At 44.3% G+C, this 20,532-nt stretch overlaps 1 protein-coding gene across 3 annotated transcripts in view; it reads left to right on the top strand.

The window, feature by feature from the left end:
• LRP8 (LDL receptor related protein 8) overlaps nt 1-13,425 on the top strand; it is a 197,525-nt gene extending 184,100 nt beyond the window's left edge. For all 3 annotated transcript variants that reach the window (XM_062623188.1, XM_062623187.1, XM_062623189.1), the window contains 9 exons: nt 816-1,043; nt 1,400-1,518; nt 3,088-3,227; nt 5,313-5,454; nt 5,859-6,011; nt 6,639-6,869; nt 9,587-9,655; nt 9,875-10,047; nt 11,137-13,425. In XM_062623188.1, coding sequence (XP_062479172.1) covers nt 816-1,043; nt 1,400-1,518; nt 3,088-3,227; nt 5,313-5,454; nt 5,859-6,011; nt 6,639-6,869; nt 9,587-9,655; nt 9,875-10,047; nt 11,137-11,175 — 1,294 coding nt within the window. In that variant the 3' untranslated portion in view covers nt 11,176-13,425. The remainder of the gene's footprint in view (nt 1-815; nt 1,044-1,399; nt 1,519-3,087; nt 3,228-5,312; nt 5,455-5,858; nt 6,012-6,638; nt 6,870-9,586; nt 9,656-9,874; nt 10,048-11,136) is intronic.
• The last annotated feature ends 7,107 nt before the right edge of the window (nt 13,426-20,532 follow it).

Genomic DNA, 20,532 nt, shown 5'->3' with positions numbered 1-20,532 from the left:
TATGCAGTTAGAACACATGCTGCTCATCAAACTGAAACAACAGTCTTTTTTAAGATGTACCAAATTGACCTAAGAGCCAGACTAAGCATGCAAACTCTTAACTCCATCTCAGTTCCCTTGGTGCAATTGATACTGGTGCAGGGGCAACAGTGCAGAATCAGCCTGTGTGCTTGTAGGAGCAACACTGAGTTTCTTATGAAATATCCATGTGGAGTTTGCTGCCTTCCATTAGCGTTTGGAAAGATGTGGAGGCTGCCATTGATGTTTAGTGAACATTTTCTTTGTATCTAATGAGATCACTTGCCAAATTAGTACAGCTCCATGAATCCTTTGATGAATCATAATTAGTTACACAGGTCCTAATTCTGCAGTACATTTAAGCACATTTCTTTACATGCTGAATTCAACTCTGTTTGGCTGAGAACTGGAGATTATATTTCTAATGTCCATAAATCCCATGAATTGATGCTATTGAAATCAACGTGCCTGAAGTCAAATGTTTTCCTGGATTGTGATTCTATGATTGTGCAGTTACAGCAGGAAGCAGGTAGAAAAATGGAACACCAGCTCCCTGTTCTAGAAATGCCTGTCACCCAGGTGTAGGGAAATAAGAACAAGCTATAGGAAAGCTGAAGGTTGCAGCACTGTGTGCCATAAAGGTTTCTATGTCACCCACGCGGCAACTTACGCACTTTCTTTCCATGGGGATGCAGAGGTGCTACCTGGCATTCAGCTTGTCTGAGGGACAACCCCATGCACGTGTGCATGGCCCTGTCTCTGCCACATCAGTGCCATGACGAGTCCTGTCTTTGCAGTGCCTACATAGACAAAGCGAGTGACACCGCCGAGCAGGTGATTCTGATAGACAGCCAGCTGAACTCTCCCGAAGGACTGGCAATAGACTGGGTCCATAAGAACATCTACTGGACAGATTCTGGAAACAAGACCATCTCAGTGGCCACTGCAGATGGAAGCAGGAGGAGGACGCTTTTCAACAGTGACCTCAGTGAGCCAAGAGCCATTGCTGTTGATCCCACACGGAGGTAAGTGTGAAGACCACAAACACTCCCTTTGCCAATGGAGATGTTCCAGTCATCTTTCTGCCTCTCTCACAAACTTGTGGGTGGTTCTTAACCTCATCAAGACTTCAGGTGCCCTTTAAGATAGATCCATTGAACTGAAATAGGACTGCTGAGATAGTTCAACTGAGTCTTTGAAAGGCCACAGCTTGCACTTCTGGTGCAGAGAACGTGTGGAGCAGTATGTGGCTCCATTAGGTGCATACTAGGATTCACTGAAGAGGCTGAAGAGAGAACAGGGCACGTTCTACCCTGATTATTAGTGCAGATTTCTTGCACTAGAGTCCAATTTACTGTGTTGTTCCATCTTTCTCCTTCAGGTTCATGTACTGGTCTGACTGGGGAGACAAAGCTAAGATCGAGAAGGCTGGCCTGAATGGCGTGGGGCGGCAAGTGCTGGTGACAGACAACATCGAGTGGCCGAATGGCATCACACTCGGTAAGAGCTCAGAGAAGAGCTACAGCACCTACTGTGGCTGACATCAATTCATTTTTGTTGTTAATTGTGAAAACAAAATTGTCACTGCACAAAGGCAGTACTCAGTGTGTACATCAAGGGAAGACACATGGCTTGCAAAGCCCCTTTCACCTCAACATGCCTGCCCAGCCAGTCAGGCTCAGGGTGATGAGATGGAACCCATCTTGGCTTGTACCTTGCATCCTATGAAGAGAGGCTGAGAGCTGGGCTGATTCAGCCTGGAGAAGAGAAGGCTCCAGGGAGACCTTACAGCAGCTTCCAGTGTCTAAAGGGGCTACAGGAAATCCGGAGAGGGACTTTTTACAAGGGCCTGTAGGGACAGGACAAGGGAAATGGCTTTAACCTGCCAGAGGGGAGATCAAGATGAGATCGTAGGAAAAATATTTTTCACAATGAGGGTGCTGAGGCACTGGCACAGGGTGCCCAGAGAAGCTGTGGCTGTCCCATCCCTGGCAGTGTTCAAGGACAGGTTGGACAAGGCTTGGAGCAACCTGCTCTAGTGGAAGGTGTCCCTGCCTGTGGCAGGGGGGCTGGAACAAGATGATCTTTAAGGTCCCTTCTGATCCAAATCATTGTATGATCCTATTGGCCCACAGTGGGCTGTGGTCGCTCTCACTGCACACCAAGTATCAGGAGAATGGAGATTTCCTGCTCTCAGGGTACTACAGGGAACACCTTCCTCTGGAGTTACAGCTGTGTTTGACACCATGTAAATGTGAGGTCCTTTGCTTGGTTTTGTATCGGAAAATTCTGGCCATGACGAGGATGGAGGAGAAAGTGCTGGTGTTGAAGTGCTACTGCTGTGAACAAATAATGTTATCCTTTAGTAATTAAGAAATTAATTAATGACTTGTTTAATTACAGAACTTGTTTTGTGCTGGCACTCCTCCACTGGCATTCTGTTCAGTGAATCTCATCCAAAATGAGTGAATTTACTCCAGGAAGAGAAATTCAGTGCTTAGTATTCTAAGTAACACTGAATCCTTCCCTTCTCCTCTGACCTGCACCCTCCCCAAAACCTGTTTGGCTTTGGTAGGAGTGTCCCCCCCACCAGCCTTCCCCCACCTGGAGCACAGCAAGGCTTCGGGACCCAGGATGATTCTTCCCTGAAAATGTGTAAATCACAGCTCCTTCAGAGAGGTGTTTCATTTGAATCACAGTTGTCCTCCAGCAAGAGGCCAAGGACTGAACAGTCTTGAGAGAGATGAAGCTTCTCCCTCAGGCACTGATGAGTGTGACTCTGGGAAGCCCAGACCTGCTCCTCTTGGTAACAAAAGGACCTCATTGTACAAAGCTGTCAGTCAGCCATTCCCCACACACAACAGAATGTTCCTCCTTTTTAATCTTATTTATAGGGTCTTATCCCAGCATATCTGGGCACAGAGTCAAAATCAGAACTAGTGTTAAAAAAAAAATAGGGCCCAATAATAAAGAGATTAGTCATGCTGCCAGCGGGAAAAACATGCTGGGCAAGAGAAAAAGAGTGCAGGAGCTGTGTGTAATTCTGCTTCATTGTGTTTCACTTCTCAGATTTGCTGAATCAGCGTCTCTACTGGGTAGACTCCAAATTGCATTCGCTGTCCTGCATTGATTTCAACGGCAGCAACAGGAAAGTTCTGATCTCTTCTGTGGATGATCTGAGCCATCCTTTTGGCTTAGCAGTGTTTGAGGTAAGAGTCAAAAGTGGCTGCGGAACAGACTGGAGGCTGCAAGAGGCTATGCCTTTTGCATAGCAACGAAAGCTCAGCAAGGGCGGTCGCTGCTGCAGAAACTGATCAACCTGGTGTGGGTTCAGTGGGGGAAAGTATTCTCTAATGCCCTTAATCAGGAGCAATGTGTCGGTCGTATCATGCTTTTACCAAATGCAGCACGAGTGGATCCATGAGGATAGTGGTGCCCAGCATAACACCTCCCACAGAACTGGAAAATGGGGTTTCCCTGGTTTGAATTGAGCCAAGTGTTCATACAAAGGCCAGGGAGTATCTGTGCAGCAAAGGCCTGGCAGGGCTCCCCCTGCAGTCACTGGAACCAGTGCGTTGCTGAGGGAGGGGTACTTGGCATTACAAAGATGCGTGTTCACCTGGTACTGAAGGGGTCGTCAGCCAATTCTCTTTCAGGCTGAACTGCTCCAGGTGTGACACACACACACAAACCCTGCCACATATCAGGGCAACCTCCCTGTCCCCAGAACTACAGCTCTAATCCTACAGAGACATAAGCTCATCTTCAAGGGCTCCCACCTCCTACTTCAGTGTTTTCCATTGAAAACCCCCTGAGCTGTAGATTCAGTACTTTTGTTACCATTGAGTGTCACACTGCAGCATTACTAAAAGCAGTCAGTAATTAATTAAATAGTACAATCCCAGCCCTCAAATGCCATCAGGGAAGAACTTGGACCTGCTGAGATCTACAGAAATTACTACCTAAATGGGCATCCACATTGCTGCTGTTAGCTCATACAGAACTACCCTCTAGCAGGGCCCATGGCTAACAAACAGCTTCCTTGCAGTTTGTATCTCATGCTTAAGATCTGATATATGAGATACATGCATTCAAAACTGCATTCCCCATGTTATCTCAGGAGTATTCTAGGGCTATGGAAGACATAATTGAAATTCCTGCTGTGGCTGGGTGGAAGCAGAGAGCCCATCCAGCTCTTCCTGCCCTGGTAGAGGATTGCCAAATGTCACTAGCCTAGGACAGCGGAGTCTTCTATTGTAGCCAAGCTCCCTTCTGTGATCACCTAAACAATTATGGGAACAAAAGCTTCAACTTTGACCCCTCACTTAGATAAGCTATAGCAGAGAAAGGTGTCTGGTTGGCTCCATGCCACAGGGTGCATCAGCCTCCTTCCTTTTCTCTTCATGTCACTTTAATAGGTTGGCTTTTGACTAAGGAAAACCCTCTTCCATAAACCCCTTACTCCTCCCATGCAATGTTTATGGTATCTGGGCATTTTACTCTGGGCACAGGTTTCCCCAGGACAATGCTGCTCTTTACTTTGATGCTCACAGCAGCGTTTGGAAGGATCTCTTGGGTTATTTCACCTCTGGTACACCCTTCCTCATCCGAATGGCTGATTTGAATAACAGACAACCCTTCTGCTTTTGATAATTCTTTTATTTCATTATGATTTCAATAAATAACTCTTGTTCTTCAGTAATGTGGGTTTCCTTACTGTATTACATGCGGGTTGAGCAGGCAGCAGCACACATAGCTGAGCAAGCAAATAAATACAGTTTGATAACTGCCATTCCTGTGTACCTCCTTGACCAGTTATCTTCAGTCATAGTATGCCATGCAAAAGATGTTAATAAATAGATACTCATCTCCCAGGTGTGCTCTAGGCACTGGCCTCTTCATGGATACCTGTTCAGGCAGGTGTTAACTTTGGAAAGGGAAGAAAAAATCAGCAAAACAAAGGTTTTTGGTGTGGCCTTTTGGTTCTGCTTGTGCTCCAGCCTGTCTTAAGAACCAAACAGTTGAGAAATGGAATGGATGCAACTCTGTACTTAACCAAATTTCTGCTCCCTCATCTCAGTCTCATAGCTACTAAAATGGCTGAGCACTTTGTAGACATGCAGGATCGCTGTGCTTTTGAACACTCAAAATGCCAGTGCCCAAAAAAAACCCATAAAGCTGCCATGGTGTGAACCAGAGGTGCCCCAGGGTAGGAACACAGTGCAGTGACAGACTACTGGAGTTTAATCCAACTTGAGTTGGATTTGAGTTCAGGAATGTGATGTTTCCTGCAGGACAGAGTGTTCTGGACTGACCTGGAGAATGAAGCGATCTTCAGCGCCAACAGGCTGAATGGTTTGGACATCTCCATTCTGGCAGAAAACCTCAATAATCCTCATGACATTGTGGTATTCCACGAGTTAAAGCAGCCCAAAGGTAAGGCCTAAATGAGGTTTATTTGAGCTAGTAAACACAGTGCTTCCTGGTGGCCCTCAATGAGAGAGAAAGCACAGGTAACAATGTGAAATCAGTGCCTAAAGTCTGAAGTTCCTGCATGATTAATTCAGCAGCAGTTATTGAGAAGTCTGCAATTTGTTAATAGCTGTTTAATTAACACCTCTGATAACCTTTGTCACTGTGCTGCCTGCCATTTGTCTCCTGTTGGGGCAGTTTTCTCAGCAGTGTAAGGTCTCACTCTACTCCAAACTGTAGAGGTGTTTAAGCAGCCCAGTTAATTGAGGTAGGGAGTGGAAGAGTCTTCTTGAACTGCTATTTCTTTGCCAAGAACAAGAAATAAATAATTAGAAAAATAACTTGTCTTTTCTTCCATCCTTGAACAGCTCCAGATTCCTGCGAGCTCAGCCCCCAGCCCAATGGAGGCTGTGAGTATTTGTGTCTCCCTGCACCTCAGATCTCTCCCCATTCTCCCAAGTACACCTGTGCCTGTCCTGACAACATGTGGCTGGGTCCTGACATGAAAAAATGCTTCAAAGGTAAATACGATCACATCACTCTTGTGCTACTCCAACCAATCATACAGTGAATATGCTGGCTTTTCTATTCCACCACATGCTGCCTTCTGAACACAGCATTGTGGTGCCCTTTACTGAAAGCTTGCTTGGTTTGCAAAGCATAAGAAAAAGATACAGGAGGAAAGAGAAAGAAAGGATAAGACCCAACACTAAAAGTGTGAATGGTCAATAAATCATTACGATCTGCCATGTTGATACTGGATCTGGAGAGGCCACAGTCAATGCTGATAATATCCTGAAGAGACAAGTGGTTTCGGTGAGCTTTCCCTAACGTGCAAAATTCAGTTCCATTGTCTTCTGGGGTACTGAGAAAAGAACAGACCAAACCATGAGTTGTTTAACTTCTCAACAACCCTCCATCCAGATGCTTTATTGCTGTTAATAAATTCAGCTTGACTTCAGGAAATCATTTCTGTAGCTTCAGGCAGAGACCTATCGATAGTCTGACTGCATGGTAGATAGAATTGGGATTTGGTCTTTGCTTCTAAATCATTAAACATAACGATCCTCCCCAGGTTTATAGCACCATTTGCGATTTGCTTTGTGTACTGACTTTAACCAAATATCATTGTTGCTCTTGTTTTTCAGATCTTCCAGTGACTTCAACTACTGTACTGGTTTCTACAGCCACAGCATCACGTACTGCTGGTACCACGACCATCACACCTGTACTTGGCAGCGCCAATAACACCACTGAAGTTGTCCCCAAAGCTGTATCAGAAGCTACAATTACCACCTTGAGTTTTCATTTACCTTCCACCACGTCCATCCTGATAGACTCTGAGATTACCACTGGAAACAGCAATTTATCACAGCACTGTAAGAGAATGAGATTCCTCTTTTCCTATATATACACCGTGTCACAACAACTCATGCACTAACCTAACATCTGTGTCACTGTCATGGTTTAACCCCAGCTGGCAACTAAGTACCATGCAGCTGCTTGCTCACCACCCCTGCCAGTGGGATGGGGAGGAGAATTGGGGAAGAAAAAGGTAAAATTCATGGGTTGAGATAAGAACAGTTTAATATTTAAAATAAATACAATCTAATACTACTAAAAATAACAATAGCAACAATAATAATGAAAAGGGAAATAACAAAAGATATGGAAGAAGAACCAACCAACAGTGATGATGCACAATACTATTGCTCACCACCTGCTGATGCCCAGCCCGACCCGAGCAGCCATCTGGGCCTTCCGTGTAACTCCCCCCAGTTTATACACTGGGCATGACGTGCTGTGGTACGGAATACCCCTCTTTGGCTAGTTTGGGTCGGGTCTCTGTTTCCTCCCAGCTTGCCATGCCCCTCCTCACTGGCAGAGCATGAGACTGAAAAGTCTTGATCGGGGTAAGCGCTGCTCAGCCACAACTAAAACATCGGTGTGTTATCAACCTTGTTCTCAGACTGAAGCTGAAACCCAGCACTGCACCAGCTGCTAGAAAGAAAATTAACTCTATCCCAGCTGAATCCAGGACAGTTAGAAACAGGTCAGGTGCACGAAACATCAGGTACTATTTCTACAGACATCTCTGTTATGATGGCTGACGTGATCCTGCTCACTCAGGATGTCAGGGAACTTACTTACATCAGATTTTCATCCAGCGCACATCAAGCAGACTCTAGAGATGAGGCCCTGAGAGTTCACAGCAGTCCTTGCCTTGAGCCCAGTACCAGTTCATCCCAGCTTCAGTGCTGTTTGCAGTGCTGCACGCTGTAAGATGGATGATTCTAAGGCACTTCACCTATTTTAATTGTTAATGTGATCCAGCACAAGCTGTGGGTGAAAAATGCCTCCTGTCCAGCCTCAGCCCTGCTGGACGTGTGGAATTACTTCAGCCCAAGGCAGAAATGAGTGATGAAACACCAACCTACCACCTCAGCTCTAACAGGTGACCCCTCTAGATCCTGCTGCCAAGGAGAGCAGAAAAGCTGAACTGATTTTCCAGACCAAACCTCAAAATCTAGTCCAGAGAGCAGAGTTCACCCTTCAGGACTGTGGTTCAGGGCCTCAAACAGATCCAGATGGCTTGAAAAAAATCTTTCTGGCCTTAAACATTTCCCTGAGCAGAACAGGCAGTTTCTGTTGCGTCTGGAAAGCAAAATTCAGCCACCCCCATTTGGGTTGGGTGCCTGGTTTCAGGAACAGCGATGGAGCACGCTCCATTCTGCGTGTGGGGAAGCATATTCCAACTCCTGAAATTCATGTCTTTCAGTTCTTTTTGTGCAAATTTCTTTCCAGTGCAATGATTAATCTTTTAACAAATCATGGAAGATTTTATAGTCCACATTTGAAACAGTCTCTTTTGTTATCAAGTAAATAACTATGGGATAGAACAACCTGCCACAGGGAAGTATTTAAAAGGAGAAAATGCCTGTTAAGTTCCATGAATTGGTGTATCAAAAGAAAAACTACAGTTAGTTCCTGCTCTCAATTCCTGACACTTTAGCAAAACCAGATTTTCTGTGCTCATCCCCCGTTATAAAAGCTCCGAGCAAACATTTTTAAGTGTACAACCTGAAAGGTGCATTCATGATATATTTTTAATCATTTTCCCCTAGAACTGTGGGGTTTTTGCTCCTGTAAGTCCAGCGCTGAGTTTTGGCGTCAGTCTTGCACGCTGAGGCGGGCTGCAGCAGTGAGTGCTGTACGTGTTCACTACCTCCTCAGCTGCAAAGAAAGAAGAAAAATAATTGCAGAGGAGCTGTGAGGACGGCTCTGATCCACATTCTTTTTCTGACAGCTCAGTAAATTGTTAATTGTGTCAGCACTAAAAAGCATTCTGCTGAGGAGTTTTAAGAGCACTCTTCACCATCCTCTGATCCATGCAGGGAATATCCATTAAACATCATGCTTTGTCAAACCGCCCTTCTTTTGTGTGCTTGAAAACACAAGGCACAAGTGCAACCACTCACTCATTGCTGGGCAGAGCTTCTCCATCTGGTAACACTGCACCGAGCACTTCCCTGACCCTTGGCACCCTCCTGGTGTGGGGTTTGCATCCTGCAAGGGCAGGAGTACTTTCTGGCCAGGCTGTGCATCCTTCCTAGGATGAAGCAGCCCAGGTTTGGGTGCGTGTGCTTCATGTCTGTTCCGTACTGATTTTATTGCAACTTTTTGTAAACTCTTTAATTACAAAAGCTTTCTGATAGGCAGAACAATATTCAATCACAGAATGTTTTGTGTTGGAAGGGACCTTAAGGCTCATCCAGTTCCAACCTCCTGCCATGGGCAGGGGCACCTTCCACTAGAGCAGCTTGCTCCAAGCCCTGTGTCCAACCTGGCTTTGAACACTGCCAGGGATGGGGCAGCCACAGCTTCTCTGGGCACCCTGTGCCAGCACCTCAGCACTCTCATAATAAACAATTTCTTCCTAATATCTAATCTCAGTTTCCCCTCTTTCAGTTTAAACCCCTTGTTCCCTCAGTATCTGCTGTCATAAACATGGTTACCAACATAAACCATTCCTTAGACGTGGCTTTAAAACCAGCACGAATGAGTTAAATGATCAGAACAACTTCTGTAATTACAGATGCGAATAATGACCAAGGCTTTGACTCCACCGTGACAGCAGCTGTCATTGGCATTGTCATTCCTGTCGGTAAGCTGATTTGATGTAACCTTTGAAGATCACACCAATGTGCTAATGCAAATACACTCCTCTTGAGTTTCAGGGGTGGGGGTGGGAAGGAGCACAGGAACTGCTGAAATAGGGAATAGCAGCCTGGCTTTGAGACATGGGTATGTACATGGGAACATCCCAGGAGATCCCTGTCTGGCCAACAGCCTTATCTTTCCCTTTTCATTCCCCTTTCCTCAGTGGTCATTGGCTTGCTGTGCATGGGGGGATACCTCATCTGGAGAAACTGGAAACGGAAGAATACTAAAAGCATGAATTTTGATAACCCAGTGTATAGGAAGACAACAGAAGAGGAAGATGAAGACGAAATCCACATTGGGCGGACTGCCCAAATTGGACATGTCTACCCAGCAGTAAGTATCTGCTGGGTTATATAAAAATACATATATATGCTTCATATATATGTATCTCTATATATTCCTCATATATATATTTATATATATATATAAGGAACCTGCTGATGGAGAAGATTCATTTTACTGAGAGTTTAGATGCAGATTTATCACCAGCCAATTACAGTGTTGGTTATTTGCCATATAATGACAAGAAAAAAGAACTTCTTTAATATTCACTCATATAGGCAGAAGCCTTGACTTCTAGGCAGCTCATGCAGTTACTTGTCTTAGAATACAGTGGTCTATATAACCAGATATGATGTCCAAATGAAGGTAAATTGTCCTCATCAATACACCTAGCAAGCATACCTGCCTTAAGAGCTCAATATGTAACAGCTGATTACTCACCCTCCACTGGATTCTGTTGTATCTGTGCTTAGAATGCTAAAGTAGCTAAACTATTTTAAGTATATCTTGAGTTTCTCTGCAAATTGGGGAGAGTATTTTCTCTGTAATAACAGTGTAAAGATGAGTCAGATTCCTCACAAGGAGCAGTGAATGAGGTTCTGTAAGAGGTTAAGGACATTTGCCTTGGCAAGATTAAGCTTTACAAAAAGGAAACACTCATTTTGATAGCAAGTCCTGTGCAGAAGAGAGAGAAGCCTCCCTTCTGTAGAGCAGTTTGTCTGTAACAGTGCCTCCTTCGGAGCAGCAGCCCTGGTGACAGGAAGTGCCAGCAGATATAACTGCACTGTATTTTAAGAGAGAGCATAAAGCTCCATAAGTAATGAGTTAAGGCAATATAGCTTCTATAGGCAGGCAGACACGTAGGTGATGCCCTATATATCTAAAGATTGTGTGAAAGATCACACTAGAGGTGTCATCCCTCACAAGGAGTTTTATCCAATACACAAGCGCAATAAACTTTGCAAAGCACCCAGCTAACACTTGAGTGAGAAACCCCATTTGGAGGGGAAGAACATCAGTGCCTGAAATAAACTTGTCACCAGTACGCTGGGACAACAATGAGATTTTTAACAAGAGATACAAGTTAGGAACAGTATCACATCACACATGTTCTCAAGTGTGTCTGTTTCTCTTTCACAGCGTGTAGCATTAAGCTTAGAAGACGACGGGTTGCCGTGAGGATGAAGCTGCTGCTCCAAACAACACATTGAACAAATCTGCTTTGGATCCCAGAACCTGCTTCTTCTTTCTGATCGTTATTTATGTTGCAGAAGGGTAACCACAAAGTTATAATGAACTGCAAACATCCAAAGGATGTGAGAGTTTTGTATGTATAATCTTTTATACACACTTTAACTTGTTGCACTACCCATTTGTGATAGTGAATAAGCGACGGCTGAGCTACTAACTCAATGTCCATAACCAGCCCGGCTGAAGGTTCGGTAGCGATTGCTTTATTTTAAGACTATATTTATAGAGATTTTGTAAATATGTTGACTATGCTTTGTGGCTATCCATCAACATAAGTAAAACCAATCCTGTACAGGCAGCTTAGAAATATTTATTAACAAAACTCTGGATTATAAGATCTGTTCTGTAAATATAGTAGAGGGGTGAGAGTATTTATTTTTTGTATGTTTGGCTTGCTGTGCATAGAGTATCTGTGTCTATATCTGTCTGGACCAGATAGATACATAGGCATATAAATATATACATATATATAAAATATATACCTATATTTTAAAACTACTAGCCTACATTTATGAAAATTAGGGATAATTGAATTTTTACCAGGTGTTTGAGAAGTTTGCTTTGAAATCTGAAGACAGGAGCTAAGGTAACTGACAGAGGAAGCACACCTACAAGACGCAGAGCTCCTGAGTTGCTTTTACATTCCCCACTCTATCCTGAAGGATTCATCTGCAGTGCTTGTATGTGAAGAGTGTCACTGTTCTCAGCCAAGAGAAACTCCTACAGCACCCAGTTTTTGTGTGTTGTATTGTTGCTTTGTACAGCTTGGTACAAATTGGATCTAGGTTTTTTGTGTGGCTTGTTTCTAAATGGAAATTTAAGTTCCTTTCCCCACTGGGAATCCTGCACCTCTCAAATTAACTTAGAATTAGCAGAAACAACAATTTATCCCTACATTTCTGTACACCCAAAGTGAGCACTGTCACCTGGCTCATCAGGAAAAGAAACCCAACACAGTACCAGAAGTTGATTCCTTCCCTCCTTCTCCTTTTCCTCTGCTCGTATTAAGAGTCCAAATTTAGGAGATGCTGTGGGGCAGGGGCTTAATTCAGCATATGTAGCAGTTTCCTTATTGCTGCCATTGGAACAACCCGCACCAGGCCAAGTCTCCGGTACCAGAACACTGGGCATGGAGGTTAAAGAAGGTTAAGATTCATCCTACACCTTGCAGAAAAACCATGTTGTTCTCACCTCATTCTATAAGATTCCCAGGGAATTCTATGGGAAGCAAATACCCATCACTGCACGATGGACTAGTGCCTCCTTGACGCATACAAAAAGCTTGAGAGACCTTCCTGGTGTTCTTAACGGCAGTCCAAGCTTTTGTATTCCTGTGAGTAGAAGAAACAGCCTGAATAGGTCTGGGGTGATTCTTCCTTTTTTTTCCTTTAGTTTTCCTTTCTTTTAGAATAAATTCAGTGTTCTGAGAGCTGGGAGTTGATTCTTGACTAAGAAAAGGAGGAAAGTGTCTATAAAGCCCCTGTACGCATTACAAACCTAAGGCATACTCTCAGAATCCTCCATGGCCTGCAGAGACAATGCCTAAATAACGAAGCATCCTTCTATTCAAATTTCAGAGTTGAAGGCAGTGAAGAGATGAGTGCGATACCCATGTGTTGTTCTAAGGTAGAAAGCTGTTTCTACAACTGCATGTGCTGTGTGCATGAAGGAGAGACCTGAGGCTATATGTGATAACACTGTAACTAACAGACCCCTGTAAATAGATTTGGAAGTTCTCCGGTTTTGATACTTTTCTAAGAACCCAGCCACAAAACCCAACCTGTACAAACCACCTGTGGAAGGCTGCAGTTTTTCACGCCCTTGTAAATGAGCTCCGTGTGCAGTGCTGGATTCAGCCTTCCCTGCTTTATAACGACTGAGGAGTCAAACACCAAACTGGTTTTTTAAAGAGCTTATTTTCAGTAAGGGTTCCGATGGGTCGGATGGTGTTTAACAAACACTGTAATCATCCTGATCTCTGTTGTCATGTCGCAGTTCTGTTCTTGCTCGGTGCCTTTTGTGTTCCGGTTTTTATGTTGGGGACAAAAGGACCAGGGCGGGGAGGGGGAGGGAGACACTTTGCTGTTGGACATCCATGAGGGTCACTGGAAACCAAATGAACCCATTTGTAACACAGTGCACTGTTTCTATAGAAAGATTAAATTTTTTTATCTGGGACTACTGAGCTAATTACTTTGTAGTGCCTGAAACACCAGCCTAGACCTGGGGCTCTGCTGTATTTTGGGAAGAGTTAAGGGAAACTCTTACTTTCCAAACCTAACGTGGGATTTGGGAATGTTACTGTATAACCCAGCTGTTCAGCACTGCAGGCAGTTCATACTCTACACATAAAGAACTGGCTTTCTCTGCCACTCATCTTCAAACCACAGGAACGGAAAATGGTGCCAGGCACGTTATTTCCACGAGCTGAACAACTGTATCAGTGATGTAACTAAAACAGGTGAGTAAAACCTCCAGTGGTGCCAGTACGCTAATACAAGTACTTGTACACTACACGTACACTAGGTCCTTGCCCACCGGGATGAACTTGTCTCAAAAATGAATGGCACATGCAACAAAACCGGTGTCATTCTTAACCTGAACTCTTACACACTAGAACTGCCCAACAACTAGTTGCAAAGTGCTTAAGTTCATGTGGGAAATCCACTGCATCACTTCAAATCCCAGTTACCAGCCAGGGGAATAAAGCAAAGCAGCCACAGATACCATTACCCATTGATAGGGGCCTCTTAACAACCATGACAGCTGAGCTGGTCACTGACTGACCAGGTGATCTGCAGGAGATGATTGATACTCACAGAAGCATCAGAAGCCAAAACACTTAAGTCTTTCACTGCCCCGTGCTGTTAGGAAGCCTTGGGAAGCAGTCTTTATTGAAGGTTAACTTCCAGTCTGGTTTTGTCCCCAGAGGAACACTGCCAGGCAGCTAACACTTTTCAGACACACACACAGTTATTACCAAACTGATATGGACTTATGTACTGGTAAATACTCACACTTTAGTTTTCTGTTCCACTGGAAATAGGTTTTTCTTGGTTTATTTCCCCATTTAAGTTAAGTATTTTAGCAGAATAATATAGTGGCAAATAGAAAACCACCACCACCACCACAATCTCTAAAGTGCCTAGAGAGGACAGCACAAGTTGAAGAGCCTCATACGAGAGTCCCAAACCTACCTGGGCACTGAGGGATGCCTGCCAAAACAATTACCTTTTCTTCCCCTCCATTTTTCTGACTCTCTGCTGTATTAGCAATGAAACTTCCTTTTCTTTCCCTTTGTACACCTGTAACTGTACAGCAGGAGAGAACCCACACTAACACAGTGCTGCCTGCTGTCATTAAGGTGCTGTACCAACACCAACGTACTCCTCTAAATCCCCTTAGTGTTTCTATAATGTAACTCAGGTTACCTTGCTGCCTTCTGCAGAGCACGTGTGCGCCGTTTCCTCACACTGAGTTTGTTCTAATACAAATCACACTTTGTGAAACAGCTTTAAGTAAGTCTCTTACGGGTTTACACCCTTGCCTTGGAGAAGGGAAGGCCTGTTGCAGGCTGCTTCACTGCTTCGGTGCGGAAGTTCGGTTGTCTCCTAAACATGGTGTTGACACTGGAAGAATTCAATGAGACAAAGACAGCAACAGAGACAGTGAATTTAGATGTGGGCCACACCAGCCACCTTTTAGCTTCAACCCTTTGCACATTAACATGCTGGTGCTCAGCAACCGGCACAAAACACCCACACTCTTACTTTGCAGGACCTGGTGCCCTCTATTCAAACAGCTCCAGCAAACAGGATCTGCTCCCGTGAGCTAGAGGAACGGCTTTATTCGTGTGGCTCTGAGCACAGCCTCCCCACGCACGAGCCAAGTCTCAGAGATTCCAGTTTTACACAGATAGAGATGAACCTGTCTGCGGCTTTTGATAACACAGCAACCAGTAACATGGAAGATGAGCTTCACAAAAGAGGCCCTCATAGAAGAGTCCCCAGAAGTGAGGCCATCACCTCGGGATGCTGAACTTGGCTTTCCTGTCCAACAGTGGTAGTGGTTTTCCAGAAGAAACCAACAAGCTACAGCTGAACTTCAGGCCAAGTTTTTAGCTCCCACGGGAGGTTACTAATGCTAACTTGTATCTGTCCCTATGCATCAATGAGCAGCGAGAGAACATGATGAAAAGAACAATAATCTTTTTATTTGCAGCATTCAGATTTCACTGTGTACATCAGTGGCAGAACATTCCCTCAAGGGATTAGCCATGGCTGCCTGTGATATTCTCTGCACTGCGAAGGAAAGCACTGAATTTGTGTCGGTCGTGATAAGGCACCATGTTAGCAGGGAGCTAAGACAGTAAAGACCAAATCTTCCTGATACCCTGATAGGCCTCAGCCGGGTTACAGGGGTGGCTCACACAAGATTACAGCACACACAAGGCAGAACTGATGTGGGAGATGCCTTTCTATCAGTTCAGTTCTTCAAACCTTGCCTCCAGGCTGCAAAGTGAGGAGGAAGAGTCCAGGCTAAAACTACAGTTCTCAGCCACGTCCAACCAACCAAGGCCAAATGACACAGCCATTTCACATGATTCAGGACTCTCTTTCCTGAGTCTGCCAATCAAGAAATTAATCAGTTCCAACTGCAGCAGTTTATCCTCATGCACGTATTCCCCCACTGGGGCTTAGCTGAAAGCATGTACATGCATTTCATTCAAGCCATTGCACATAAAAGATAATGGAAAGCCTTATGAGCAAACATTAAAGAAAAGTCCCCGAACCGATGTATTTTGCTAATGGGCACAGACCTAAATAAGACCTAAGCACAGAGAACACCTTGCAGTAATACTTAGAAGATAAAAGAGTACTTGGAAGTTAACATTTAGGTCTAAGTTTTGGTGTCAGGAATTTCCCTACAAAGGCCAAGTTGACTTTTAGACTTCCTGTAATAATGAAAACTGACACAAAGTTGTTGGAAATTCACTTTAAATTATTGTTAGCACTACCCAAAGCATGTGCCCCATTGAAAAGGCTGACCTCACAATCTGACTCATCCTACATGCCAGGATGTAGGTGCCTGGGTGGCATGGTTTAGTGTGAGGTGTCCCTGCCCATGGCAGGGGGTTGGAACTGGATGATCTTAAGGTCCTTTCCAACCCTAACTATTCTATGATTCTATGGTTCTATGCATCAGCAGCAATAAAAGTCATGACAAAGTTAACAATAAAACCCTTTCAAGCACAGCAGAATCCTGCAGAAGAGCAGCTGAGGTTACAGGACCTGCTGCTGCAGAGGAAGCTCATGGTCAACGTGCATTTTTAACCTGGCATACTGCCTTGTCTGCCCATCTTAAATAAAGCCCATTGCAGCTGGAAGAGACACTGGGAAGGTCCACAAGGGTAACTGAGGAAGAACTGACATTATTCAGAACTCCAACTCAGAAAGCCACAGCTGAGAGGATGTACAATACCAATCCATGAAATCATTACTGCTGCAGAGAAAGCACTAGGACATTTCTAAGTATCCATTACTAACTATGACCAGATAGGAGGTGGGGAGAATGGAATCACTCTGATCCAGTATGACAGTCCCGATGATCAGATGAGCGATTCCTCATATTTGCTTTTCCTTTTTAATCATTTCCTTATTATCCTCATTGCCTACAGACCATGCAAATTTTTGTTAGAAAACATCACTGAAGCCAATCAGACATTGTCCACATGGGCAACGCAGCTCATAGACCTCCAGAGCAGCTCTGGTTCTACATGGTGCCACACCAGGCAGCTACACACCTTTCCCTCCTTCAGTCCTTAATGCCTAGGGAAGGATGCCCTGGCTGGGATGTTTACCTGCTGCTCTCCCTTTAAGACAGCCCCAAGAAACCGCAACAGGAACAGCAGCAGTCTTCAAATGGAAGCATCCTCACCCAAAAGGACATGTGCAGAGTTGCTCAGGCACTGAAACAGACAGTGCTTAACCAACAGGAAAACAGGGTTTTAAACAATTTCACATTAATCATTTCAGACAGATATGTTAGGAGGATTTGCTGTTTCACACAGGCCTTTTTTATTATCAATATTAGAATCTTAACAGAGCAAAGGGGAGCAGCAAAATGTTAAGGGCAATGGCCTTGAGAAGAAAAAAAGTCTATTTACTAAAAGGCCCAAGAGTCAGGCAGCAGCAGTCTGTGTGATCTCACCATTACAAAACATGGTTGTGAACTGTGCGAAATTGTTTTCAGTTCCAAAACTGACAGATAAACACGAGCTTCCCAGCTCGGTATCACTGCACCGAAAATACAAGCACTGCAAGAACAAGCCATTTCAAATAGTACAGCCAGCTCAGTAAGTTCAGTCCGAGCCCGCTCTCTCAGCCACACGAGATGCTCCGACAGGCTGCCATTTCTGAGCATTGAGCTTTTGCCTTTTCGGTGTTAGGAAGATGCGAGCTCCATCCCCATGTGGTGAGACAGGAGCTCGCCAAATGACACCTCCCTTTGGCTTCTCCTTTTTGGTGAGGTTTCTTTGGTGACTGAAGAACTACCCATTAAGAACTATCACTACAGACTCCAAAACCTCCTTTGTCATTTGCAGGCTAAGAGACAAAAACACAGGGCTTTGGCTCACAGTCCCAATGACACTTACCTTTGCCTCAGCTACCACTTTCTGCCCAAAACATAACTCAAATGTACGACATCTTAAGCAATACAACTGCCAAATACAGAATATCTTGAGCTTTTTTCTTCAGTCACATCAGTTTACAGAATCACAGAATCCCAGACTGGTTTGTGTAGGAAGGGACCTTAAAGCTCATCCAGTTCCAACCCCCTGCCATGGGCAGGGACACCTTCCACTAGAGCAGGTTGCTCCAAGCCCCATCTAACCTGGCCTTGAACACTGCCAGGGATGGAGCAGCCACGTACAAAGCTCATACAACTTTAGTATATAAAGCACCAAACCAACTACACTACAGAAGATATGATATTCAAAGTATGATCACTGGCCTACATTCAGACTGTAAGCAATACAAATATACACATACAGGGATGCACCCCAAACCTGATTTACACACAACCAAACATAAGACGCAGGCCCATATGTAGACTAAAAGACAAATGAGAAGCTACAGCTGAAGCAACCTGGAGATGATGCTGCATTTGTAATATATTACTCTGGACTTTGAGCCACACTCTTCCAGGAATTAGCTAGTTATGGTTTCCCATAGCAACAAGGTATATGGGTTTATATTGTATTCCAGCACAAACTGCTGATGAGCTTGTACCTCCTGCAGTGAGCTCTCCACGTGTTTCCTTGATTGGCAGGAAATTGGAACCAGGCTACTCCATGTGCAGCTGAAACGCAGCTTCAATTCACTCAAAACCTGCTCCTGCTCACAGCAGCAGGTGTTTTACCACACCTCAATTTCAGACTCTGCAGACAAGCCTGGTCAAATCAAGGAAGAACGGACTAGCTCCACTAAACTTGCCCCAGATTCCCCTGTCCTCACCGGTTTAAATCTATGTCTCTGCAGCAGGAGAAGGCAGGAGATTAACCTCCACTTACAGTTTATAATAAAAATGTTTATTAATTCTGAAGTGACACAATGCATTGTTTGAAGTACCATACCAGGACAGTCCCAGGTACCTGCACCATACAAGTACTAGTAGGCTGTAACAAATGCACAGATCAGAGTTATGACCTATCTTAATGTCAACCATTATTTTTCCAAGTAACATCACACAGTATGTAAATGCAGCCTATACACACACTAATAAGCACTCAAGCTTTGTTAGGAGAGCTCAAAACTTGCCACAAGCAACCCCATAAGAACACATTCTCTTGAACTCCTCACCACGACCTAAAGCAGATAAATCCAGCCTGGATAGAATCATCATTAAATACTCAGTAAGTCACCATTCAAAGCAACAAGCTGACAATTTCTGGCTTCCCACTGTGCCTTCAAAGCAGAAAGCAAATGGTTTGGTTTCATCTGGGTGGGTGGTAAAACTATCCTGAATTAACGGGAGAGGGAAAAAACATCAACTGGCAAGAAAGACAAAACCAGGGCTACAGTGGGTGGCACATGGGAAAGCAAAAAACACCCCCAAAATAAGCATGCACAAAATAACAGAAGTTGTAATTTCATCAAAAATTTCAGTAAGTCTTGTGCACAGGAGCTGTGCTCATGAGATCACCATCATTCAGTTCACTTTCCCCACACACCGACTGTGCAGACTGGGTCTGCATTGATTGTGCTTCCACTTGGGACTGCACAGCAAACTACTACAGGTAATATGAACAACTACATGCAAATCTCTTGTACCCTACCCGATAAAAGACACTTACTTTGGAGCTGGCATCTGTTAAGAGCTTTCACCTTACAGAGCAGATGTGTATGTGGCAAAACCCCCACCCAGAACTGAGGAGGGCAGGGATGGACCAGGGGAGCGAACTGCCGCTTTCTAGAAGGGAGCACAAGCAGCAAAGCCTCAAACACTGCTCACACCTCAGCCACACCACAAATCTGTATTAGTGTATATGTTTATTCGATGCAGTCATCTCCCTCTTTCCTGAAGAGCCTCTGCACTGTTTGTGCTACCTATACAGGCAGGCTACAAAAAGGCTTGATTTAATCCTAAATACTGGAGCAGCACCTTCTAATGTGCAAGTATACAGCAGCCTTTTACTTTCAGCTTAGATTCTAGGTAAAATCCCAATGAAGACAACAATTTATAGTGTTAGTAGCTATTACTGCTATGAAGGCTACAGAATACACTGAGCTTTGATTTACTGTCTCCCTTTTAGAGTGCACTCTACCTTTGTAACAAGAAGGCGGCCAAAGAGGAATAACCTCTAGCTGCTCCAGCAGATGAAGAGTTGATAGCCACATATTATTGACTAATATTTACTCTTTAGAGAAAAACCAACACACAGTGCTACCAGAACATTTCGAGCACCAGATCCAATGAATATCCAGTAAGATGTCAGATTATATTCATAAACTACTAGCTACTGTCGTTTCAAGATAGACTCAGTAATGAGGTTTCCCTAGATCTGTTGAAGAAGATTCTAGGTATCTCTTGCTCTTGTGAGAAGCAGCTCTGACTCCAGTAAGTTCCCCTTTCTGAATCAAGCAGAAATCTTTCTGGTTAACACTGATCTTAAGCAATGCCAGTTTTGTCTACTTACCCCACCTCTGCAGCAGCAGGCCTCACGTTCCTCCTCTTCTCTACTAAAAGCTTTAGAAAGAAAGGAAATAACAACTGTCTACATGA

The sequence above is a fragment of the Pezoporus occidentalis genome, unplaced genomic scaffold (genome assembly GCF_034315485.1).
Source record: "Pezoporus occidentalis ecotype Australia unplaced genomic scaffold, CSIRO_AGI_Poc_V1 ctg25, whole genome shotgun sequence".
Classification (NCBI taxonomy): domain Eukaryota; kingdom Metazoa; phylum Chordata; class Aves; order Psittaciformes; family Psittacidae; genus Pezoporus; species Pezoporus occidentalis.
Note: the sequence above shows the minus strand (reverse complement) of the source record. Positions and strands in the feature narration are given on the sequence as shown.